The 27963-nt window shown below is 38.0% G+C and overlaps 1 protein-coding gene across 1 annotated transcript in view; it reads right to left on the bottom strand.

Moving 5' to 3' along the window:
• Positions 1 to 211: 211 nt before the first annotated feature.
• The window catches only part of LOC104295725 (regulator of G-protein signaling 7-binding protein-like), an 83998-nt gene continuing 56246 nt past the window's right edge, over positions 212 to 27963 (bottom strand). Inside the window, exons 3-6 of the mRNA XM_009895504.1 lie at positions 16941 to 17071; positions 5027 to 5174; positions 3557 to 3627; positions 212 to 888 (exon numbers count right to left, since the gene is read on the bottom strand). Coding sequence (XP_009893806.1) covers positions 797 to 888; positions 3557 to 3627; positions 5027 to 5174; positions 16941 to 17071 — 442 coding nt within the window. The 3' untranslated portion in view covers positions 212 to 796. The remainder of the gene's footprint in view (positions 889 to 3556; positions 3628 to 5026; positions 5175 to 16940; positions 17072 to 27963) is intronic.

Here is a 27963-nt window from a genome sequence, read left to right as displayed (position 1 = left end):
CTATTGGAAACAAAATGGGTTGGTGTTGTGTTTTACATTGTTTATTTTAATACACCTTCTTTAATAAATTATTTATTTTTTGAAAAAGCTTATAGAGATACTATTGACTTAGAAGGAAATCTGTTGCTTCTACGCATTGTACAGTATGTAGATATTATGATTACTCTGTATTTACAAGTTCTAAGTTTTTTCATATATGGATTGTGTATCATAAATTAAGATATTTTTCTATGAAGCTTTTAAATTGAGATATAGTGGAAGACTAAATATGAATGAGAGCACAAAACGCAACTGGAGATTTTGTGCAAGTTCTGTTACAATATTGTTTAAATGTTTTAGAACTTCAATACTTTTGCTGTTAAATAGTTTTCTATGCTTAAAGACTGGTAAAATATGATCAAATATTTTAATATGATACTAGGAAGAGTACTGTACTATGCACAAATTTTAGCTGCAGTTCAAACAATAAAAAAACCTTTAAAATTATCTATTAACCATAATTCATGTGTCTTTTCTCTGAGTGGTTGAAAGTAAGCATGCAAAACATACTTTAAAAAGTTTTAAAAACATTCTTAGTTATGCTAGATCTATTCCACAGCTGGTTTTTGACCACCATAATTTTAAACTATTAAAACCCTTATTTTGAAAAGGTGGATGGAGCAGAAGAGAAAAAGGAATAGGCTAGTGTAGAAAATGTACTTTATAATCAAGAGTAGCAATGTTCATCTTTTCAGTGGTCAAACAATAGTGGTTTAATCAAAGTTATGATTTTCTTGGTGCTTCTGTACTTGATCTTCTAACTTGAGACAAGACAACAAAGTCCAAAGAATCTTCGCTTCCGTCTTCTTACCAATGGATACGGAGTCAAGTTGAGGAGGCTGCTATCATCTGCAATGAAAAACCCGCGTTTTAATACAAGCACGTACACACGCATACACACACTAGTTTACTTCATTTATGTGTCCTAACAGCACCTACATGATCAAGTAATAGATCTCGTTGTTCTAGGTATAAAGTAAATAATAACCGGAATTTTTTATATGAGTCTTACAATGCTAATTATCAGGATATCCATAATAATGCAATAGAAATTTTGGCAAGAACAATACCAGTTCAATGACAAAACCTAAAGGAAATTACACCTCTAGTACTGGGAGACCTAACCCACAATATTCCTGCATGGAGGAATAACGTTAGGATCTCAAATAAAACCTAAAGATAAGTAGCTTGAGATCTGGCAGACACGCAAGTTTGGAAATTTCAATTTGAAGGTTAAATTCTGGCCTAACTCAAACATAAAACAACCCACTTTACTGAGTGGCCATTTGTGCACATCAGGGAGAATTTCCATTTAAAACTGCAAAACTGGAACATTGTGGCACATCAAGAGAAAAAGCCCTTCTCTGGAAAAGTTAGTACGGTATGCTCACCCTGTGTCATGCCCTGTCGGTGAGCTATCTCGCAAAATCTTTAGAATTCACTTTGAATTTGAGCCATCTTCAAGGATGGTTTCAGGCTAAGAGCTATGCTTCATAATGGTCTATTCTGGTTACATCAGGGACCTAGTTTTGACTGCAGGTTCTAGACACTACTGTAACACAAATACTTAACTATAAGAACATAGGTAAGAGGTCATTTAATATTGTGACTTATGCTTATGAACCACATCAACTAAATTTCTTAGCATAGTAACTTTTCTGCTGTCACTTAAGAGAATTCCATACAAGGTCTATGAGGAGTCAGTAACATTTTGTACAGCTTTTGTGGGCTTGCAACCTTAATGCTGTTCTGGCTGTCACTGAAATCAACAGCAAAACGCTCAGTCATTTACTGAAAGCAGGATTGGATTCAAGTTATGTCAGGGGAGGTTTAGATTGGATATTAGGAAAAATTTTTTCACTGAAAAAATTATTAATTATTATTAAACATTGGAATAGGCTGCCCAGGGAAGTCGTGGATTTGCCATCCCTGGAGGTGTTTAAAAAAAGGGTAGATGTGGTACTTGGGGACGTGGTTTAGAAGTGTTTTTGTCAGGGTAGGTGAATGGTTGGACTTGATGATCTTAAAGGTCCCTTCCAACCTCAGCAATTCGATGATTCTATGATTCTAAAGATAAACTCATTCAATGGCATTCATTCATCTCGTCATCATTCTCTTAAACAGTGCTTGTAATTCATACACGTCAAAATTACAGTCCACACCATATTAATCACGTATATGTTGGTTGTTTGTTGTATTTACTTATACTGTTATCTAGCTTTAATTAATTAAAGGTCTTGGAATATTTAAAAAATTTTAAGGGCTGTATGAATCATGAGTATGACTGTCCATTCCTGAGGCATCCATTCTCAGAGGTTATCTGTAAACTATGATCCCAGTTGGAGTTTGTGGGAGCTACAAAAACACCATTTATGATTACCTGATCCTGGGACATGTCTCAGACATTTTAAACACTAGCTGACATATTTCCTATCCTGCTGCACAGGTGATCAGTGATTTTCTGGCCAGTATTGAAGGGCAGTGTAGACATCAGACAGCAGAGAAGAATTCTGTATGCCTTTAGCTCTGTTCTGAATTCAAGTCTCTATATGCTTTATATCCCCCAAATTTGCCTTTTTCTTCCTTATTTCCACCACGCTCCTTTCTTCTAGGCTAGACATAGAGTTTATGGCATTTTTCCAGTCTCTACAATGGCACATCTGCATCATGTATCATAAGCAATTCCCCTTCTCTGTTCACATAGTTTTCCATCAACCCATCCTGCCAGAAACTCTTACTCGTATAATGAATTCAACCTTCCTATATTCATCTCTTACCATGTCATGATGAATGCTACACTGCTTAGTCACTTGGGACAAGATCTAGGACAGATTAGGCGTACTGCATCAGCTGTCACTGTGCAAAGACTACACAGAGTTTAAGAAATACACATTATCAAGAAGAAATCAAAAAGGAAAATTAATATCTTTTAAATGTTGTTCACATGAAGAAAGGGAGTCCCTGTATGTGGAACATGTAACACTTCTGGGCCACAAAATGAGGGCCCACTGCTAAATACATGCACAGGATGGAGATCCTGCCCCCTGTGCATTTGTATAAGATGCCTTATAGCTGGCTAGCAGGAAAAGGAGTACCTTATCTGCATAGGGTCAGTGCCATGTCACAGAAGCTACAAGCCTTGTGAGGGTAAAGCAAACCCCACCACGTAGTAGGATCCCTCTCATAATCCGTGCAATTTACACCTTCATTAGCTTTGAAAAAGAAAGCCTTCTGACACAGGGAATTAGTTGTGTTGCTGCCTTCATGTCACCAGGAAAATCTATTATTTTATCTATAGATACCGTATCAATAAAATTCCAGAATACCTCATGTGAAACTCGAGAGGCCAAAGTTCACATACTAAATTCTGGCTCCACTGAATCAGTAGGGAAGGGACTTCACCTAGATTTTTCTCTTTGTAACTTCTGCAAGAAACCCCTACATTTTTTGGATGTAATGGAAGGCAAAACCTTTAATTATCTTAATTTTTCTTACATGAAGAAAATACAAAACCTACCTTGATTTTTCAGTGGTAAAGGCATAGTCTCCCTGAGTTTACTTAAAAGGTTTTTCATTTCTCTCATATCTCTGTGGAAACAAAAGTTGAAAGAGATACAATAGAACAGCAGTTGAAGACTGAATGAGGAATGGCTTACAGTATGGCTTTATATGCTGAAATAATAGAGCAATAAATACAAAAATCTATTAGGCAAGCATTTGGATCACATACATGTATCAGAAGATGCATACCAAAATAAAGATTTAATAAGGGAGCACTTTTACGCCAGTCTGACATTAACTAGTCACATCTGGTCCAAATTTGTGATCACTTGAGTGTTCCATATTAAATGAGTTGGCATTTTATTGTGCCTTAAAATTAGTGCAAGCTACTAGTAATGTCAACTTAATACCCCTTATCAGCATTTTGTAGCTTGTGCCATGAATGTGTTTCATTGTTAAGAAAGAAATTATAATACATGTAGCTAATCCATGACACTTTAGCTCCCCCCACATTAAGTGAAAATTTCAGAAACATGGCTTTCACTCTCACTCCTCTTAGAAGGACTCTGGCAGGAAATTTTCTAAAAGGCACAAGATGGAAAATATGATAAGATATCATCTCACAAAGCAAGTTGCATTTGGATATATTTTGAGAGAGGCCAGAAGTTGCAAAAAGTTTCCTGTTTTACAGATAGGTTGCAGACCAGCAATTTTGTGTGCAGGCTTGTAACGTCTCAAGGCTTTCAGGATTTAAAAACAATGTGGTCTTGCCTCATTCATCTACACATAAAATAGTTCTTAGAAATGAAGCAGCATGACTAATAAGAAATTGCTCAGTTTTATTCTCCAAGTTACTCTCTCAGTAGAACAGGACTTCATTTTATATAAATAAACATGGTAACCATTAAAATCTCAGCAGCAGCTTAATACACAAAGCCATCAAAATAGGTATTTTTTGCAAACAAATGTTGGCCACAAGGATTACTCCCTACTAAAGGGTCTCATTTTTTTTGTCTTTGAACTGCATAGTTAAGGGGGTAAGACAAACCTGTGGGTGATGTTCCCTTCCCTCCTAAGGCTTCCACTACATAACTACAGGCAGAAACAACTGATATGGACTAGATTCTGTGTTTTCAATTTATGAATGCAGAACTGTGGGTCAGCACATTTCACGTACAAAATCAGAAACCACTCAAGATGAGACAAAAGCTGCCTCTTTTAGAGAATCTGACCCACTAGCAACTTCATTTCCCACCCTTTGTTTTTTGACAATTATCCTTTGGTAATTAGCCTAATTAAGGATGTCACTTCTCTCCACCCTTCTTTTAGGAGTTGCTCTCAGATATGTTATATGTAACAGAAATGTTAACAGGTTATTTCAATTACTAATACCTTTAATAGTAGCAACACTGGCTGCCTAATTGGAAAAAGACTACAAATCCTAGACAGAAAATGGTTTTGTTAAGGAATGAAGAGTTACACATACCTTTCAGTGTTTTCAATATCTGTGGAAACCTGCCATAAATGTTGTTGAATATCTGTTGGTGATGATGATGTGTCTTCTAAAATAGGTACTTCGGAACTTTCCTCCACTTTAGTATCTAGGACCTTGGGTGGGGCACAAGGTTCTTTTCCTTTAAAGTATTTAAACAAAATATATATCCCCATTATTTATTAATTAAAATCCATACTCAGATTATATCATTCATTTTTTGACCTTGATCTTGCACAGTATAAATAACAAGAGAGTGCTGAACACAAAATCTGAGTAAGAACTGTTCAGAAAGAGAGCAGACTGCACCGATCTGCTAATCACAGGGCTGCTATATTTAACTCCTACCAAAGAAAACTGAGAGAAGTCCCATGCAGGCATGTGCGAAGCTTTGAATTTTACACAGTAAGTATTATGAAGGGTTTCAGTTAAACTCCAGTGGCTCACATGACACAAAAGAGCCAGAAGATAAAACAGAACAAATTAAATAAGGAAACTACAGCACACATTCTGAAAGCAACTTCAAAAATTTTGACACTAAAGAACATTACAATCCATGTCTCCTAGTATTACACCAATACTAAGGGAAAACAAAAGACAAAAATGTGCAGTTTTTTACTTCACGATTTTAAAAGCAATACATAGCTGTCACCACTCACAGCCCAATACACATTATATTTTGATTTTCCATCATTACACTTGCCTAATTCATGCTCAGTATATGCAAATGAAATGCAGTGTTGAAATTTAATGGGGGCTTCATGATAGGGCTTTTGCCAGAGAGAGAATGGAAAAAAGGATCTGGACCATGATAGTGAAGCATGTAAGAGAGTTAAGTACTGGTGGGATTTTTCAGTATCCTTGCAAACCTCCTGTGGACTGTTTGATGGTATTCCTTTTCTGCTGTGGCAAGTACAGTCCTGGCACTAAGTATATTCAAATGAGAAAATTCAAATTCGAGTGCATGCCCAGCACATTACTGAGAAGTTAAAGTTTTTGCCCTCTGAGTTCTCTCATGAAATGGAGTAAACGATCTCAGAAAGAAACACATGAAACTTTTTAGAACGAGAGAAAAAAATGCCAATTTTTAAAGCAGTGGTATGAGAAGTTGAGTAGGAAGTGTTTTTTCACATCACAATTTTTGCAATTTGAAAGGTTTGACAAAGAACAGGAAGAACAAAAACAGCTAACAGAGTAGTGGTCATTTAGCCCATTTTTCTGGGATACTAGAGATCAAGGTTGCAGACAATGCTATATTGCTCTTCCACATCACAAATAAGTATCCCTGCTATCAGGCTTGTAACCTTGTTTTTTTAAAACTAGAAATTCCTGGAACTTAAGAAGCTCTTTTTGGGCAGGTTCTCTAAACTGCTGTATTCTGGTGAATTATTCCTATGCTGAAAAAACCCAACATTCTTAGCTACTTGTCTCAATATCAAACTAGACATTACTTATAACACAGAAGATACTTGCTTAATGTTTTCATTACCCTATAGAGCCAGTAGAAAGAAGCCCTTTTAGCTGCTTCATACCCCCAACCAAGTCATCTAACTGTTATTCCAAGAGATTGCATGACCTGACATTACAACCTTACCATCTATAAAAGAATTATGTCTTACGTCCGTGCTCTGCTGCTTACTTTGGCATCCACTGCTAACTTGTGCCTTGCCAGATCCCTCTGTAAGCCACTTTAACCCATCAAATGGTAGACGATTGCCCCAATAAAAGGAAAAATAAAATGTGAAGTTTTCTGATGTTGCAGTGATTTAAGTCACGTCAGTAAAGAACACTATGTGTTCCAGAACAAGTGCCAGAGGAGGAGGATGATCATATGGCCAGAAGCAGTGGCAAGGAGGAAGTGAAAGCATGATAAGGGAGGGGAGAGAGAGGAAGGGATAAGATCCTTCTGGTGGTAACAAGCTTATTATGCTGACTCAATTGCTTGTGGTACAGCAGCCTAAGCCTACTTCCCAGATTAGAAGTTTCACTGTGTATCACCCTTTCAAACTTTTCTAGTTCTTAACTGCAGTTTATGCTATTATTTTAGGGTACCTCGTATTGTAAAATTTTAATTGTTCATTTGTGTAAGCTTTATTATTCCAGTTGGCACTCAGTCACAAGTGGTGTTTTCCACGGCTCAGTATTGGAGCCTGTTCTGTTTAATAGCTTTATCAACGACCCCGACGAGGGGATCGAGAGCACCCTCAGTAAGTTTGCAGATGACATCAAGTTGGGCGGGAGTGTGGATGTGCTCGAGGGTAGGAAGGCTCTACAGAGGGATCTGGACAGGCTGGGTCGATGGGCTGAGGCCCATGGTATGAGGTTCAACAAGGCCAAGTGCCGGGTCCTGCACTTGGGTCACAACAACCCCACACAGTGCTACAGGCTTGGGGTGGAGTGGCTGAAAAGCTGTCCAGAGGAAAAGGACCTGGGGGTGTTGGTTGACAGCTGGCTGAATATGAGCCAGCCGTGTGCCCAGGCGGCCAAGAAGGTCGACAGCACCCTGGCCTGCATCAGAAATAGTGTGGCCAGCAGGACTAGGGAAGTGATTGTCCCCCTGTATTTAGCACTGGTGAGGCCACACCTTGAATACTGTATTCAGTTTTGGGTCCCTCACTACAAGACAGACATAGAGGTGCTGGAGCATGTCCAGAGAAGGGCAAAAAAGCTGGTGAGGGGTCTAGAGCACAAGTCTTACGAGGAGCGGCTGAGGGAACTGAGGTTGTTTAACCTGGAGAAAAGGAGGCTGATGGGAGACCTTATTGCTCTCTACAACTACCTGAAAGGAGACTGTAGCGAGGTGGGGGTCAGTCTCTTCTCCCAAGTAACAAGTGACAGGACAAGATGAAATGGCCTCAAGTTGTGCCAGGGGAAGTTTGGACTGAATATTCAGAACAACTTCTTCACTGAAAGGATTGTCAAGCACTGGAACAGGCTGCCAAGGAAAACGATTGCGTGGTGATCGTTTTCATTACCCTATAGAGCCAGTAGAAAGAAGCCCTTTTAGCTGCTTCATACCCCCAACCAAGTCATCTAACTGTTATTCCAAGAGATTGCATGACCTGACATTACAACCTTACCATCTATAAAAGAATTATGTCTTACGTCCGTGCTCTGCTGCTTACTTTGGCATCCACTGCTAACTTGTGCCTTGCCAGATCCCTCTGTAAGCCACTTTAACCCATCAAATGGTAGACGATTGCCCCAATAAAAGGAAAAATAAAATGTGAAGTTTTCTGATGTTGCAGTGATTTAAGTCACGTCAGTAAAGAACACTATGTGTTCCAGAACAAGTGCCAGAGGAGGAGGATGATCATATGGCCAGAAGCAGTGGCAAGGAGGAAGTGAAAGCATGATAAGGGAGGGGAGAGAGAGGAAGGGATAAGATCCTTCTGGTGGTAACAAGCTTATTATGCTGACTCAATTGCTTGTGGTACAGCAGCCTAAGCCTACTTCCCAGATTAGAAGTTTCACTGTGTATCACCCTTTCAAACTTTTCTAGTTCTTAACTGCAGTTTATGCTATTATTTTAGGGTACCTCGTATTGTAAAATTTTAATTGTTCATTTGTGTAAGCTTTATTATTCCAGTTGGCACTCAGTCACAAGTGGTGTTTTCCACGGCTCAGTATTGGAGCCTGTTCTGTTTAATAGCTTTATCAACGACCCCGACGAGGGGATCGAGAGCACCCTCAGTAAGTTTGCAGATGACATCAAGTTGGGCGGGAGTGTGGATGTGCTCGAGGGTAGGAAGGCTCTACAGAGGGATCTGGACAGGCTGGGTCGATGGGCTGAGGCCCATGGTATGAGGTTCAACAAGGCCAAGTGCCGGGTCCTGCACTTGGGTCACAACAACCCCACACAGTGCTACAGGCTTGGGGTGGAGTGGCTGAAAAGCTGTCCAGAGGAAAAGGACCTGGGGGTGTTGGTTGACAGCTGGCTGAATATGAGCCAGCCGTGTGCCCAGGCGGCCAAGAAGGTCGACAGCACCCTGGCCTGCATCAGAAATAGTGTGGCCAGCAGGACTAGGGAAGTGATTGTCCCCCTGTATTTAGCACTGGTGAGGCCACACCTTGAATACTGTATTCAGTTTTGGGTCCCTCACTACAAGACAGACATAGAGGTGCTGGAGCATGTCCAGAGAAGGGCAAAAAAGCTGGTGAGGGGTCTAGAGCACAAGTCTTACGAGGAGCGGCTGAGGGAACTGAGGTTGTTTAACCTGGAGAAAAGGAGGCTGATGGGAGACCTTATTGCTCTCTACAACTACCTGAAAGGAGACTGTAGCGAGGTGGGGGTCAGTCTCTTCTCCCAAGTAACAAGTGACAGGACAAGATGAAATGGCCTCAAGTTGTGCCAGGGGAAGTTTGGACTGAATATTCAGAACAACTTCTTCACTGAAAGGATTGTCAAGCACTGGAACAGGCTGCCAAGGAAAACGATTGAGTCACCATCCCTAGAGGTATTTAAAAGACGGGCAGATGTGGCTTAGGGACATGGTTTAGTGGTGATTTTGGCAGTATTAGCTTAATGGTTGGACTCAATGATCTTAAAGGTCCCTTCCAACCTAGATGATTCCATGATTCGTTATTCTTCCCATCACAAGAAGCCCGTAACATAACATATTGTTACCAATATCTCACTTAGCACTTTTTTTGTAAAAGAGGGCTGCTCCAGGGAGACCATCTTAATTTGCCACTGATATCACCAGGTGTTACTGCTGTAACTGGGTATTAATTAATTTCCCCATTATTTTGAAGTGTTATGTTGGAACTCCCACCCAACCTTTGGCGATATGCTGTCAAGAACAACCCTGTCTATAGATGCATCCTTCAGGGATGTGAAAGGTGTTTCAATGGAAACAATAACAATGCTAGATGAAATAATAGGAATGGTTCCTTTTTGCAACATGAGAACCGAAGCACCGAGACTGTAACGTTCTTTTTGTTAGCACAAAGGCAAGCTCTTGCAGATTTAGCAGAATGAACGACACAGATTTCTTTTCAACTGAAAAACGCTCTTTACCAGTAATTCTGTTGTATTGTGAACAATTCATGAAGCCTTTCTTGAATTTCAGAGCATCTGCTCAATCACTTGAAAACAGTTAAAGAGTCAGCTAATAATAAAGGCTTTGCTTGAATAATGTATATGACTCAGGCTTAACATTTCTACTACGTGGCACAGCCTGTAGAGAAACAAAAGCTCTTTTAATCTCATCCTTCTACTGACGGTAAGGATATCTTCTGTATTACACATTCTTAAAATAGGGATATGAACCTTAAATTTCATTTTCAATTTAGTCAGTGGAAAGACTTGCCTTAATTTCAGTTGGAGTTTGATCATGCACACACTGTTTCCAGTGGTGTCCACATAGACTTGCTCTTCTTGCCAGCTAACTAGACAGAAGGTCTTTTTACTGTGAACTTTTAATATAAAGCATGATGTATTCTTTGTCTTCTCGTCTCTAATTCAACATTTTTATTTTTTTTTACTTTAAGAAGCAGAAAATGCCTTTGGTATGAAACTAAATTAAATGAATTAAATAATGCTGATGATCTAACTTGAGTGAGGATAATCAGAGGGTAGAAAATTATGAGTTCAGTAAGGCTACATAAAACATCTGTAACCACTGTGCTTCATGTGTCTCACCTGTGCTTCTTACTGCTTCTGTGGTGACCTCTGTGTTTGCTTCTGTCGTGCTACCCTATGGACCTACCCTTAGTCACCACCTACTTCCCACAGAAACTTACAGAATGAGAAAAAACATCTGTTGTAGGTCCCTCAGAGCTAGTTAGATTTCACTGCAGATGAATTGGAAAGATCTTTGAGGTGAACAACAAATTTTAACAGAGCTGAGAGAACCCCTCTCTCAAAAAGCACGCAGCATTTGCATCAGGCTTCTAACCTGGCAATCAAGGATAAATGCACAAGCTACAGATCACAGCTAAAGTGAATGGAAAGGAGAGCATAAAAAGGGCAATAGGAAAGAATTGTGTAGGAAGTAAAAAAGAAATGTGGCAAATACTTGGGACCTGCAAAACTCACATGATTGTCTCACTGGAAATATTAAGGAGAATGCAACAGGAACAACAAGCTTGTGGTAGAATTTGTGTCCTCCTCCTTCCATGCCTGTTTCTGTTCTATTCATTTGGGCCTCTCTGCAGTGTCCACATGAGAATGGGTGATTCTCTGGATTTTTTTAAGTGCTTGTTTCCCCACACTTGTATACTTCTCTCTCACATCTTATCCCTCTTGTGTAAGTAATATGTCTAAGTAATTACCCAAATCTACCAGTCTGTAAATAGGATGCTGAGATTGTAGCACATCTGTTAAACTATCCTTCCTTTCTCCTTCAAAAGTCTAAGTAGCATGTAATTTAAATAAAGCCAAATAAACCAAAAATCCCATTACTGAATTGAGGGTTTATTTTTGTAATCCGTATTACAAACTATTATAGGCTTTTATGTACTATTTTAAGCAAATATATGTTGTTATCACAAAACACATACTGGAAACACAATTATGCTATGAACTTCTATGGTACATGAAACACAGCTATCTGTGATTTTGTATCATCCTGATGCACCAACATTGCAGGAATAAGTTCAGTCTGAATTTACATCATAAAAGCCTAATCTTTTCTGTCCACAGTATGCACACATGATTTTCCCTTAAGACTCAATTCTCTACTTTTTTACCTAAGTATTCAGGTACCTACCACTACGGTTAGTGCTGGTATCCTTCTGCCCTCAGCTATGTTTATATAAGTCATATGGGGCCCACACATCTCAATTACAGTGATTGAACTGCAATTTTTCCTTCAGGGCTTCCAAAAAGGCTTGTGGTAAGAATAAACAATGTGTACGTTACAAGCATTAAAGTATTTTGCATCTTATTCTGAGAAATTATTCATGTATAATCACATAATTTAGACAAAAAGACACAGGAAAAAGTAAGACTTTGAGACCATTTCATACAAGAAACTATAAGATTCTCGGAATCTAATGTATTCTAGACTCATTTTTCCCCACAGATATTCAAATTCTGCTAAAATGACTAGAGCTATATGTAAATAACTGACAGTAGGAATTACCTCTCCATCTGTGTATGTGTCTTTTTCAACAAGTTACAAACAATATAGCAGGTTGTACTGATTCTGGACCATGATAATAATATATTCTTATAACTATACATGAGCAGCGACTTATTTTGTTCAAACTCAGCATAACTGGCTACCAGTTTCAAACCTTGTACTTCTTTGACAAGGTAGCTTTAACCATTTTTACAGCATGTTTTGAACTGCGGAAAACACCTCCAGTTAATTTAAGCTGTCCCCTCTTGCCTTTGATTTGTTACATGGGCTTACGCCCTTAATTATTAAAATCAAAATGAGCGCCTTGCTCAAATGCTGCATAGCTAGTTAATAGAATGATTGCAATCTGAAATTTAGGATTTTTAAAAGTATTTTCTAACATATGTAATTATATAACCAAACAAGTCAATTATATCTGTAGATGATCCTAAGAAATTTATGGTCTCTATGTAAACATGTAGAGACATTAAACTTCAGTAATGTGCACTTCTGCAGTGACATGCTAAAATGATCCAATGATAATAAAAGTATTTTACAGCTCCTTACAATGAAAGGAATATATTACTATTTTGGATATATGAATCAGCAAAGCTCTTTTATCTGTTATCTTTAAATATTAAAAATGCAATGAAGTTCTTTATATTGGTGAAAACCGTTGAGCCCAAAATATTTGTGGCTGAATACCGCAATGCATGCTGAAGTGTACTTAGGAATTCTGAGGTTGTTCTGGGTTTTCTCAATGTGGGACCCTGACAACGTCAGTATTAATTTGGAAAAAAAAGGCAGTCACATCCAGCAGCTTTCATGGACAGAAATTATGTCAACTACTTCTTCTAAGACCTTGCTAGCTGAGCCAGGATTTGTTTATTTAATAAATAAACCAGTCATTGTTTGGAACACACAATGTCAATAAATTAGACAAACAACATTAAAAGGAATCAGAGCTGAATTTTGTAGACACCTCAGAGAGGTACCAAAACTCCTTCAGAATATGCTACTTTCCATGAAACTCTAATTCAAATTTTAAAAAGTATTGCTACGTTTAAGAACTGTGCTTGACACTGCTCCCTGAGGCAAAAAAACAAAGCAAAACCAAGACGAGGAGAGAAGCTGCACGTCCTAGGTAAATGAACTCATCTGTTGCTTGACAAAGTCTGAGAAAGATGATCCTATCCAGAAAAATTCTGCCAGAGTGTGATAAAGCTGCAGAAGGAAACTAGGTGAACAAATGCAGTGAGAAGTTTCAGAAGATTTCCTGGAAGAGCTGGAACATGAGCTGCGATCTGCCATATCTGCCCCAATAGGTATTTTCTGTAGTCACCCCCAACAGGTATTTGCTATGATAAAAGGGACAACAAGATCCTTACAGCCATCATGTTAGGGACTGCAGGAAGACACACAAGAGTTTCTCAGTGTCCTGCCCTGAAAAGTGCAGTCTATACCTACCTGAAGTTTTCATGTGATCCTATCCAAGTTGCTTAAACCCATCTCCTCAAAACAGCTATTGACACTGTATTTCTAACTGTCTGGTTGCTCAACCCAGAGACTCTTTGCACTCAGCTGCAAATGAAGCTACTGAAAAATTACTCTATAAACACACACAACACTGCATACAGTATGCTGAAATCTCAGATTCTAAATTAGCAATCTTTATCTTAATCTCTCTTTGTTCCTTCTTTACAATGGGAAAAATTGCTACTACCTCACTACTCAAGGCAACCCTGAAGACACTCCCATCAGTGTATGAGTTACTGAGAAAGGTCTGGGGAATAGAAGGATTTTGTCTTTTGAACAGAATTGTATGCAATAAATACAACGTATGATACTGAAGAATTAGGATAAAAGAAAGATGTATGCCCAAGTAAATAATTACACGTTTATTAATTAGCCAGGACTCTTGGGATTATGGAAAGGAGGAGTAATAAAATATACGATCAGGTAACCAAAGACTTGGTGACTACAAAAACCTTGAATTAAGGCTATTTGGGCACGTTTCATTGTGTCTTTTGCAAACTTTTTTGAATGTTGGACTTTGAAATCACAATGTATTTTCAACACTGGGCTTCTGTGGTGTATGTATCTTAGAAAAAAAATTATTAGAGACCACTTACCTTAGTTTACTTACTGCATAACATAACTGGAAATATTTATGGCTTTTGACCCCTCTGTGACTTTTACATCTCAAAAAAATAACAGACTATCTGTGTTTTCTAGCAGAGATTGTATGACAGTAGTAAGTTCATCTAAAGCACTGCAAATATGCAAGAAATTTCTGTGCAGGAAGCTTGACATAGAGTATAGATAGGAATGTTTGTTCAGAACAGAAAGATAAGGAGACATAGAAGATCAGTGCTGTAAAGACAGTAAAAATACCCAGAGCTCAGCCCTTCAAATTGTAGTGTGGCGTTTCATTAAAGAGCATCTGTTTCCCAGTAGGGAGCATTGGCTGAGTTTCTCTTGGGAAAAGAGCATCAGCACTGCCTTAGCTTTATCAGTTCTATAGTTCGTTTGATAATGTCCGGTCAAGATACCAGTACCCACATTATTAGCTGCAGGTTGCTGAGAACAGCCTGCATGTCCTTCTACTTGAATCTCTGATTGCTCCCATGTAAGAACATAAATCTGTGAAATCTCAGGGGAGATTTAAATACCAAACAAACCACTTATCCGACAGGTAAGCGGACTACAAAATGGGAAATATATTACATCCAAATAGAAAATGTTACTTTCAAAAATGAGCTTCAAGACACAGCAAGAACATCAGACATGCACATTTATGAATTAAGCAAAGTTTCTAAGGGTAGTACTCTTTGTACACAAGTAAAACAATATTTTTTTTCTAATATGGCCACTCAGATGGAGAAAAACTGGTGAAAAAGGCAAAAAAGCTATACACTAGCAACAGCCCAATATATTTTATAATGGTGAAATTACCAGCTCTTTCATTCCTTGAGATAAATTTATGCACTTTGCCTACACTGCAGTACCATTCTCCATAAGTAAAGAAATTAAAGAAAGGTATGGGTTCATTCTACTCTTTGGAAAACAGTATGTTTTGGCAGAATATAGAATAAATAGGTTGCAAGGTCATCTAGTCTAACACCCTACTGAAAGCAGGGCAAACTTGCATTAGATTGCTCAGGGCTATTCAAGTTATCAGTATCTCCAAAAACAGAGATTTCACAGCCCCTGTGGGTGCCTGTTCTAGTATATGACTACCTTTACTGTGAAAAAATACTTAACATGTAACTGGAATTTCCCTTGTTGCATGATGCCTTTACAATACTTCTAGGTGTTGTAAATACCAAGTATTTAATATAGAAGAGCACTGTTCTATTGGCTGAGTTCCAAGATTCAAATTATTTGAACTCCTGCGATCATATAATTTTTGCCTATTTTGAATTTTTCTCAAAGAATGTCACAAAAACTTGGTACCAAGTTACTGTGTTTATCTCTATATGGATACAGGACAAAATTACTCTATTTAGCAATGGCAGAATAGCTACCATGACTTTCTCTATGGTGAGAGGAGGCACCAGTGTATAACAAAAGTTCTGCCAGATAGGAACTAAGCTGGCCCATACCATAATGCTGTAATTCATCTTATCGAACTTTACACATCTAATAGTTTGATGTTTAGTTTAAATTATTAATGTAGATTCCATCCAGAGGCAAAAGGGAGACACAAGACATATTGGGGCTACGCAGGTCACCTCAAGCTACTTTCTTTCTGCAATTACAGAAGGCGGTTTGACAACTGTAGCAAATGCTTGGAAATGTAGTACAATCTGTCTTAAAAAATGATGATTAATTTCAGCAGTTACTGGCATCTTGTTATACGATGGCTCTGTTAATTCTGTCTCTTCCTATTTTATAGATTTATTTTTGACCTGAGAAAAATCACTGAGAAGCTCAAATGAGCAGTTATAAACCTCTAATTTTTATTTCCATAATAAAAATATCACTGGCTTTAGCTGTATCCTATAGCTAGATGTGAAAAATACATTATGGGATCTTTCAGCATGACAGGAAATATCTAAGGTTCATTATCAGACCTTCATTACAGAACCTTGTCTTGTTTTTACCTAGTGTATTATCTGGGGAAAAAGTAGTTACAATTAGCACAGATACAGTCCCAATCAGTGTATGCTGTCACTGAGTAATGAGGTTACGAAGTAGCCTATTCAGAGAATTATCTTTATTTCTATATCTTCCTTTCAGTAGGTGGCTAATCAAATACGAAATCATTACAGAGATGCATTTTCACTGAAGCAAGGACATCTCCTTTGTGTGTAAAAATACTCTAGGAGGTAAATTTCAGTTCTGAATCTAGTATCTAGTTTTATAAAGGTGCGCAGCTTTTTAACCACGTTTACCCGTCTTTTGCTATAAGCTGACATTGCTGGATAAATAACAACAGGGATAGTAAGGGATCAGTTAAGTAGTAAAACCACGCCATATTGTTCCACCAAACACCTGCCCTCAAATATCATACCCAACAAATACCTCTATTAAAATGACTGACAGTTTGCTCACTAATCTCACTAATGACAGTTAAAAATTTTGGGACTGCTCTTTTAAAAAAAATTTCAGACTTCTAAACTACAAGGACATTAGCGGCACATGCCTGATATGAAACAATTCTGTAAAATGATGATAACGGAACAGAAATACAACTTTCTTTTTCAGTAGCTGAAAAGCTTCAGCAGTATAGTTCATTTTACAGTTTGGTGCTTTGTCTTTCATGAATACCCATGCAAGCCCCACAAGACTGTTCTTTTTTTTTAAATCAGCATCTGTATATTTGTGCAATTCCATACCTTTCCGATGATACTGCAGTGATCCCAGCAGACATATGGACTTAAGCATTTCTGTTGTGTACATTTCTAAGCAACACTGCAACTGGATGTACAGTCTACAGATTTCAGGATGAATTTCACCATCTTCTGGGCTGCAGGAAAAGAGAAAAAATTTAGTTTGGAATGGGACTGGAAGGATGTGAGGGTCATTAAATCCACTTCCCTACTGTTGAAAGCAACCACATTATAATCTGCTTCATAAACTATTAAGCTATGTGTATACGATAAAAAAACCTGGTTTTACCAAACTGTATTTACAAACAATTCTTTAGCTCTACAAAGCTCTAGGCTTAAAACAATTAAACTTTGGTTGTCTTTGGTAAGATTGCATGTCCTTATTTTCTTCTCCGCCTATTTTTGGAAAAGGGGTAAATAAGTGACTGGATCTTTTCTCCTCTTTAAAAGCTTTGCGTAAGTATTTTTATTTATATATGCATAATCAACCCTACTTTGAAGACACTCTCATCAGAAGCAAGTCAGTGGTAGTCTTTTGGCTCTATAGTTTCTGCTTGGATTTCTTTTTCCCCTGTGTTTCAATCAGTAGTCATGTGACACTGCACTGTGAGGAGAAAGGGATGTTCAAGATTTTTTTCAGAAAAGTAATAACAATTTCAAAAACAGAAACTGAAATCGAGTAATCCTACATCTTCAATTAATTTCTTAGGACACCAAGAAAATAGTTTACCCAGATCCAGGAACTAAATCTCATGCCTGGCTGTAAAATCAGCCATTAAACCTCACTTTTGTAGGCTGAGAATGCTGCATGGGTATAAACCAATGTAACTGTTTCTGTGGGTGCTAACACAGTGATTTATCCAGTCAGACCTGAGAATTAGGTTTTCAATGCTCCTTCCAAAGGTACTTTTGATAGAGCAGTAAGTGGTAATGACATTGACCAGTTAGGATTTCAGCCACTTCACGTTCAGACATTTTTGCTACTTGTTTGCTACGCAGTGATGTTAAATGGTAAAATAATCCCCCAAACTGGATTTTATAACAACTAGAGGAACATGCTTTTCTAAATAACCTTAGCATAATGGCATTCTGAATACTACTGCTAAGCAATGAAAAGAATTTTTCAGCAGCCTTTCAGATTTGTAGCCTATGAATAACATAAATGAAGCTTTCACAATAAAAGGATTGCCAGCATTCTTTACAGTGACTGAATTTCCTATGGTTAAACTGATGCTTCATATACAGGATACCTCCTGTATATGAAATAAGATTAGACTTGTGGATTTCTGCTTGGGAACCAAAGCAACTTACCTGATAAATTATTTGCAGCAACACTAGATTGGGCTGCTATGGTCAAATAAATTCTTAGTATCAATCTAAGCCAAAGGTTTTGAGACCTAGAACAGACAAATTCTATTTAAAGTAGTGAAATAGATTCTCTCTGACCTAAGGTAAGAGGTCATTACTTATACCTAGATCCAGGGTCCAGTCAAAATGTTAAGTCCAGCTCTTTTGTAACGCACAAAGCTTAAAAACTCTATTTTAAGGAAAATCCTATCAGTTCGTGCTGATAAGATCTTACTGGAGTTCAGTTCAAATGAATACTGCACACCAAAACCTGTCAATTCTTGTATTTGAGGTTCACCACTCTTTCTAACAAAGGAGACCATACAGTGCCTAGAAAGCATGCATCTCACCGCTTCGGTGAGAACCTTTCTAAAAGAGAAGAGCAACCTTAGTGCTTCCACAGCATATGAAGGAAGACTACTGCCAACGAAAACTGCTAAGAAACATAGTTGTAGTAATCTGTACAATCAAGAATGCTTAAACAAGCAAAAAATGCGGCCGAAAAACTAAACAAGGCAAGGGTGGAAAAGGCTGAAGACTGAAAAGAAATCATGCTGGACTTAGTCAGAAGGAAGATCGGTCCCACCTGCCAATCAATTACAAAGTAGAACTCATCAAAAAGGCAGGAAATGACAGTACAAATTAAAATTGCTGTGTTACTCCAGGAGCAATACAATACACATTATAATAAACCTGTCCATCCCAGGAGCTTTATTCTTTCAGTGCATTTCTCTTAAGCCACATGTACTTTTCTACTTTGCAAGTGAAATCTGTGATGGTTGAAAAACTATTACCATGCATGGCATGGCATTACCTGCATCTTACCCGAAGCACAGAATAAAGCTACAGTGGCATCACAAAAAGGGTTCACCCCCAATACTCTGGAGATGTCTTTTCAGATGCATCCAATAATATTTCTTCCTATTCTCAGTGACTCCAACTTGGAAAACATTTGATAACCTTGAGATCCTCAGTAATTTTCCTGAAAAAGTAGCTACCTGACAGATTTTTTTTTTTGTTTATTCAAAGTCCTTAACTGCATACGAAAACATGTATTTCCTACAAATGAATCTGTATTGAAATCTCACATTCTCTTCAAAGGATTGGAACATACATGTTTTTAGTGACTGCATAAGCAGTCTTACAACAAAATAAAGAATTCTAGTTCTGAAATGCTGAAAATTATGCTTATGAGACACACAGCATTACAACACACGTACATGCACACAAAAATATTTTGGGATAAACTGAATTTGATTTTTTAAAAACTGTACTTAATGGCAGACTCCTCAGACAGTTAGAAGTTCTACTTTGTATATTTTCTACTTTTTTACCTTGCATTACGTATCTAATGCTTTTTATCTTGCATTAATCCATAGTATCTAGTCCTGGCTTAACAAGAGTTAACATTCTCTGCAGTTGTGTTTGCTGTTTCTTTTATTTTTAACCAATCTACTTGTTGTATGAATTGCAGCTGTTAGATCTGTGATCACTTAGCTGATTAGAAACGGACTGTTCTCTCTGCATAAACAATAACCATAAATTTAACAGCATTTCTTTTCAAATTGGCAGATGGCAAGAACAGTTTTTAATGTAATCATATTGGTATTAACCAAAGAAGATAAAACACATATAGCCCAGATAGAAATTTAATTTGTTTTAATATAATTCAGAAGCAGTTCTTCAGAAGTACACTGTTATTTCTAAATCATATCAGCGTTTTCAAGACCAGCATCTAGTCCTTCATTTTGCATGTACTGATAATGATTTCAACATTTTCTGTAAAAGAGTTACTACAAAACTGCAGAATAGGATTCTGATGTTTGATGTAAGGGGCAGTCTCTGGAGTAAATGAAACCTTACAGAATTCAGCTAACCAAATTCAGCATGAACAAGCAACTAGCCAAATATAGCAGAAATACAGCACATCACATTTTCTTACTCTGGAATAGTATTTTAACGTTCTGAACTTTGGGTCTTATATACCTGGTTTTATTTTTCTGAGAGCTAAAATTAAGAACTATGTGATACATAGTTCTTGGGCATCTTGCAGGCTTTTACTATCCTGATTTGTCCTTTTAGCTTACAGATGAAATTTTTATACCCCTTAGTGTCACATATTCTTACATGTGCATTGAACACTATTCCCAAGTTCAGCACCATGGAATTACTGCAGTAGATGAAGATACAGCTTTTTTCACTCCCCCATTATCTGCACCACATATTGTTGCAGCTCGTTTCTCCATGAGCACACATACAGCAATTACTTTGAGCTGTCCTTACCAATAGAGGGATTACAAAAACATTCAGGAGTGTAGAATTCCATTTACTTTCCATGTTTAGCACCTGGGTCCAAAATTTAGTTCTTCAAAATTATTGCTTCTTTCATGTAATACCTAAGTCCTGGAGCCCCACCAACATACATACAAGCACATTCAGTTTCTGCCTGATTTTCCTAGGTGCCTAAACTTCTCTTTCTGAGCAGGGTTTCCTCTGTCCTGAAGATGAACAGTTACACAACGACTAATGCATAAATGACTCATTGATTTGCCTATTCCACCTGCAGGGCGTTGCCCCATAAACATTCATGTGCAAAGCAGAACAAAGCCGCCACAGATGGTAAGGATGACCTTTTTCTGCTCAGTGATGAGAGCTCTTTCTGGTTGGGAGACACAGGTCTGTCCAACTCTTCTGAAAGCTAGGATTCTTTAACCACAAGTCTACTAGTCACTAAGAGGAGTACGGAAATTTACATCATAAGAAGGTACTTTCCTTGTAGCAGATTTAGTATGGTTGCCCTATTTTGCTGTGCATTTTTTCAAACGTTAGAAATCCTTAGATTTTTTAGAAGTCATGGCCATTACAGGAACTTTACTTACAATGTTGAATGTATTCCTTCCTTTCTAGCTGTCACTGGCAAAAAGATTGAGGGTCTGCACACAGGTGTAAGAAAACATTATTTTCCTGATAGGGCTATTTAACTTCTAAGAAGCAAAAATGGTGAAAACATTTATTTAAATGTTTATTTAAAACTTTTTTGGTCTTACTGACAGATTTTTTTAATTGTGCGGAGTAAGAAAGCAGCAATTATCTACAAGATGATTGGATCACAAGCCAATTTGAATTATCAGTGGCTTCCTATTCACAAATGAGCTTGAAGAGTAATTGGAAAGCACAGTAATAGGTATTTTAATTGGCTTTTTTTGCTGTTGTAAATCAAATATATTTTTCTTGCGTATTTATGAATAGCAAGACAATAAGAACTAGAAACATCTATGATATATGCGTGGTCTGACCCATTCTTGTTTTTTCAAGAATATGGAGCATCTGTAATTGGACCGCGGGCAAAATTCTTCTCTCATTTGCAAATCCAGACTAACTGCAGTGACAGGCAAGAAAAGCATTTTTAATTACCCAAAGTTTATACAATGGAAATTATTTCCATGCCACTACACTCACTGATTGTCTCAAACTGTTTAATTAGTGTTTAATTGCAATAATGACCACAAGAATTCCACTAGCTTGCAATCAAACAATTTTCTCCTATACATGTATATAGGCCTCATTTTCCTCTCTGAAAGCCATATGCTCTGATGCCAATGCACATAATGATTTTTTTTATAATCCCTGATGTATATTCTGTGTAGTGGGCTTAAAATTTCCCTTTTAAGTGTCACCAGTTTCACTTCTCTCAGTAATTTGCTATTTCTATATGTTCAGTGTCATGCCATGAGAAACGTTGAACAGGGTCTAGTACAGACATAACTTTCAGAATGCTGATAATGATATCTTTATTATTAAATCGCTATACACCAAATTCACATATATTTACAATGAAAAGTTCATGCAAACTTGTATTATTACCCCCCAAAGTCAGCTACCTTTGTTTCTGTTAGTCCAGTTTATTTCTTTATGAAGACCACTTACATATTCAAGAGAAATCTCATATAACACAATCTCATACAACTACTGTGCTAAATTGTGTTCTCAGTGGAGCTGTTTAATAGCTTGTGTGCAGCTGCACAGATGAGAGCCAGCACAGCACTGAGGACCTACCTGCCCATGAGCCAAAGACCAGTTCCTCATCACTGCCTCCTGAGCAGAGCTGCCACAAGGATGTAAACAGGAATTGTGCTCACTTCCCGCATCCATTGTGGAGCAGAAATTTTCTTGCTTCTCCCTATCCACTTACAAAGGTACTGATAACCTTTACAGGATTTGGATACACCAGGTTGTGGCTTCTTGGGGATGCTTCATCTGACAGGGGAGCCCTGCTACCTTTCACAAGATGAATGCAATGAATGGCCTATGTAGGAAGGGACTAAAGATAAAATTTATGGAATTCTACTGCTCTGAGAAAGCCTCTTGAGGTGCCAGTGAAGCAGGAAGACACATTGTGTTCCTGAACATGAGGAAGGGGAAATGGTGAAATGGGTGCACGTGTGCCCATGCAAGTATTTTGCGTGTAGGGTAAAATTTATAGGTCCATACATGCTGCATATTGCTTAATAACTGCCAGGCTTCGCTCCTGCCTGATCTTCACTAGAAAACACTAGGCTTTGCTTTTCAAATAGAACTAAGAGAATGGGTTCCTTCATACAGAGATGTTTTTGTTTTGTTTTTAATAATAAAAACTATGGATTAAAGAAACCCAGACAGTTAGGTCATTACTACCAACAACCACATTTCCCATCATGAGGTCTGTAGGATTACTTACTTGACTTAGAAACACTTGCTGTTGTCTAGGGAAATCTGGCAGATCATTTGGCTCTGATTTTCCTTTTTTCTCTCTCTGCTAAATTATACTGATACCTGTATATTAAGGAGTTTCAAATATCCTGTCGCTCCCGTACTAGAAATTTCTGTAGTTTTCACATGAATATTATACCACCAAGGTGCCACAAAGGGTAGAAGTCCCTATTTAAAGACATAAATACTACTCATGAGAAACTCATACTACTGTGTGAGCCATACTTCTGCAGTTTGAGAGCTTTGATATCTACATGTATTAAACGTAGTTACAAAAAGAAAACACTGGCTTATTCCTTTATATAACAGTAGCTTAAGTTACACAGGTTATCAAGCTGCTATTAAAATCAGAAGTATAAATTTTTGTGAATTCAGCTTAAATAAATCGGTAACAGTACATTTTCATACTTTAACCACTGCTAAAATCAATGGTTTTCTTTCCTGTTTTTTAAAAATCAGGTCATGTTGTTCAACTGAATGTTTTTAAAGCACTGATAGGTGGAATTTTCTTTTCCTTTGTATTTTCTTATACTGATATTCAAAATAAAACCTATAGAGGGAGCTCTTACACCAACCATAGAGTACCCAGCATACTTAAGAAAGGTGAATGAATGCATGTTTAAATACAAGAATAAACATGATTAAAATGTGCCTCCTTAACATGAAAAGGTAAAGAGTGAAAATGCCATTTAAAATTTTGATTTTTTTCCAAAACTGATTTTATTGTACTGTCAAATGTTGGTTACAACTGAAAAATGCCTTCAGGTTTTTCTGAATTCCAACAGGTGTCCAATATTCATAGTTCCATTGAAATTAGTGAAACTTAAGACTACCAAAAGTTAACAAAGAGTATGGTCTAATTGTGAATTTAACTTAAAAATTTTAGTCACACATTTATAACAGGGCAGCTTTTTACTTTAACTATCAACAACATTGGTAAACACATACAGATGTATTATCTCTAGTTAAAAGAGTAACTAAGTTATATGAAAGGTCTGAAACACATTTTAAAAGTATTGTTTTGACAAATTCCATGCTAAGGAAAAATATCATTTTTATGAACAGCATCAATAGTTCTAAAATACTATGAGCTGAAAAAACTATCTAGACATATAATGAAGACTGCTTTTCTTCAAAAGCTATAGGAAAATAAACCTTTGGCAAATCAGAAGTGAAAATGAATTAACCAAATCCTACCTTAAGCCCCATATATGCACTTCCCAGGAAAAGGAATGTAAATTGGCTTGATAGGCTGTGGAAAATCACTGTCCAAAAATAATAGCCTGTAGATTGTCTTTTAATTTAGTATCAGAAACACTGCAGTTTAGAAATATATAGAAGCTACAAAGACGATCCAGAAGCAAGATCTACCTCAGACATGATGATTCCTCTGCCAGAATGAAAAATGTGACAAATACAGCAGAGGAGATACGCTCAATCACCTTAGATAATGAGGGCAAGAGGCCCCTCTGATTATAGCTCAGGTGCAACAGCCTACTAAACCTACCTCTGCTTTTCTATCCTAAACACATCATTTATTTCTTTAATCACTTCACCATTCATCTTTAAAGGTAACAAAAGATTTGCTGATTCATTTTGAATCTAAATAGCAAAGTCATCCAATGACAATGTTTTCTTCTAAAAAGATCTTGCAAAAATTCTTGTGTTCCTCCCATCTGCTGGGTTTTTTTTTTGTTCGTTTTTCGTTTTGTTTCACACAAATTGCTGTCAGTTTCAGTATCACGTTCTCTACTAATGCGCTGTAATACTGTGATACAACCACTACGCAACATCCCAGTCCAGTCCAGGCAGAGGAAAAGCAGGGCTAGTTCTTTCTAGTAGGCCCATAAATGGTTGCAATGTTGTTTTTATTAAATTAGATTGTTGTTTTGAAGCAGTTACCACAGTGCTCTCAGTAGCAGAAGATGTGAGCAGATTTTGTGTAGTTAGACCAGTGTGAATCTCCAAACACTCTGATACGGCTCATAGAGTCAATCTGGGTATATGATCATAGAAGTAGAATAAAAACACAATGCAGTAACTCACATTGTGGAGACATTTCTAATCCCCAAGTTGATTGCAGTTTAGATATTTCCATGCTAGAACAATTTAGTTACAACTCCAACAGTAGGATATATACTTTTCTTATCCATTCAAGAAAACCTCACTGACTTCCATAGAAGTTATCAGATAAACCAAGGCCATGCATGGTCTGCAAATCACAGTCATTTTGAATACGCTTTCGTTTTCTTCACCTGGTGGGCTCCCCTCTTTCAGAAATACCCCCAAAGGAAAAAACATAGCATCACTGATATTGTTGAAATCTTCTATTTTTTTTATCTTGAAGTTCTAAAATTCTTTTGGAAACTCACTCTATGAGGTAATTACTACACATGCAGTGACCTTACCTTAAAATGGATTCGTTAATTAATTACTAATTAATTAATACTGTGATTCTTCCACACTCCTTTTTTTATATTACCAGGAGAAAAAGCATCACACACATTCTTTTTAAGTGTGCATGTACTTAGCAGTGTATACAGTATTTAAAGGTGCTAGTCAGAAAACCTGTTTTTTTAAACGACCAGAATCACAGACTGGAATTTTCTACATTTGTTCCCTCAGAAGTGAATTTTACTGGCTGTGTTAACTCAAGAGTGGGCAAGAAGTAAATTAGCAGAGGACTACCCAAACTGTTCCACCAGAGGACAGAACCGCTGACAATCACTTGGTTGAACTTCTTGGACTTGAGTAAAACAGCAGTAATAGAAGAATTTTTATTCAAACTCGCCCCACCTTAGGTAAGACTAGGTGTATTGGGTGTAGGTGGCAAGATTTCAGTAGCCGTGAGGGCTACAGGGTGCCCTCCATCGGAGGAGGTGAGCGGCTGCCCTCTGCTGGACATGGCCTGTCCTAGACAGCTCCTGCCGGGTCCCCAAGGGACCCATGGCCAGTCACAAGTCAGCCCATCAGCCAAGTGCGTGTGTGGCACCTCTTCGAAAACACATTTTAAAAAAGGGCAGAAAACACCACAGGGAGAGAGGAAGAGGGAACAAAAAGAGTGAGAAACAAGAGAGACGACATCAAGGTCAGAGAAAGGAGGAGAAGGTTCTCCATGGCAGAGCAGATACTCTCTGCAGCCTGCAGAGAGGAGCACATCAGAGCAGATGGATATTCCTGAAGGAACTGCCACCTGTGGAGAGCCTACACTGGAGCAGATTTTCCTGACAGGACTGCAGCCTGTGGAGGAGCCCACGCTAGAGCAAAGTGTGAGGAGGAAGGAAAGGCAAAGTGGAACTGTTATGGACTGACTGTAACCTCCTGTTCCCCATCCTTCCTGCACTGCTTGGGGTAGAGGAGTCTGGAATGAAGTTGAGCACGCGCAACAGGGGGAGAAAACATGTTTTAATGGCTATCGTTTTGCTTCCCATTACCCAAATTAGTAATTACTTTTATTTTAATTGGCAACAAATTAGGTTAATCTTCCCCAAGTCAAGCCTGCTTTGCCCTCAACAGTAGTTGGTAAGCAATGTCCCTGTCTCTGTCCTCCCCCCAGCTTTCTCGTTCCCATTCTTCCTGTTTTCTCCCTGTGTCCTGCTGAGGAGTGAGGAAGCAAGCAGCTGGGTGGGAGTTTGGCTGTTGGCCAAGGCTAAACCACCACACCAGCTATGCTTAAAATCCCTGACAGAATACTTCTAAGCACTCGGAATTCCAAATGAAATTGCACACGCTTCTGAGTTACTGTTAAGATATTAAAAAAATGAATGCAGGGCTTCACCACCAAACGTCTGCAGAAACTAAGACCCCCTTCCACAGTTCTCTCCTTCACCTGGCTGTCCCTTTACTTTAGGGAAACCCCTAAGACCTCTGCACTGGCCAAAGATGAGCAGAACGGGCCCCTTCTCTGTGCACACTATCAGGCTCCCTGTTGAGAAGAGGTGGTGTCAGGTTAGCGGGAAGAAATCTTTGGGTGAGTTCTCAAGCCAGCCTTGTTTAGCTCTAGCCTCAGCAGGACAAAAAAATAGCACAGCCTCACTGCCTCAAATTACATGACAGACACTACTAAATAATAGACAAACTCAAACCATGACACAGACCTTCCAGAAAAGATCTGTGCTAACCAAGGAGGAGGCAATCAGATTAGTTGTATATGCAACATTTTTTTAAATTTCCCAAAGAAATTCCTATTCAGAACCCTCCCTTGTCAGCATGTGCAGATTGTTCTCAAATGAATTTCTGTGATAAACCAGGAGTAAGAGGCAGAGACAGGTCTGTGCCAGCCAACAGGCTCAAGCCCAATATAACTCCATATTGCCTCTTGTAACTTGACTAGCAGACCCATGCTGCCTATGGATTTCCCCTTTGATTTTACTTAAGCTTCTAAGTTCTTTAAAATGTCCCTTTATCACTTACTACTCGCTAACAAATGATTTATAAACTCTATCTTTGAAAAGTCTGCAAAACTTCAATGGTAAGAATTCATACCTACACTCCTGAGTAGTTCCTTCAGACAATAGTTGGAAAAAGAATGTTTGAAAACTATCAAAACAAGTATCTCATCTGGGATGATCTATGAAATTTGTTCTGATCTGTGTGGACAAACACGGTCAGACTTCCCAGAAAAGCTTGAAAATGAATTAAATGCTTCGGGTATTTGGTGCTGTAGGATCTAGGTCACAACAAACTACTAACATATGGGATTTAGAAGGAACTCTGCTGCAGGCAAGTGATGCCATCTGCTGTTGACCATCCACAGGACACTAAACCAGATGATTGCTTTGATTTATGACACTTCTCTTTTCCATTTTTTTCTGTCTGTAGTACCTACTTTGAATATAAATTTCAATACAAAGTTTCTTCCAGAGGGCATTCCATAAAGCGCGTGTGTGATAAGGATACCTGTCATCTGTTTGTAACTTAGATTTCTGGTTTT

The sequence above is a fragment of the Charadrius vociferus genome, unplaced genomic scaffold (genome assembly GCF_000708025.1).
Source record: "Charadrius vociferus isolate BGI_N301 unplaced genomic scaffold, ASM70802v2 scaffold581, whole genome shotgun sequence".
Classification (NCBI taxonomy): Eukaryota; Metazoa; Chordata; class Aves; order Charadriiformes; family Charadriidae; genus Charadrius; species Charadrius vociferus.
Note: the sequence above shows the minus strand (reverse complement) of the source record. Positions and strands in the feature narration are given on the sequence as shown.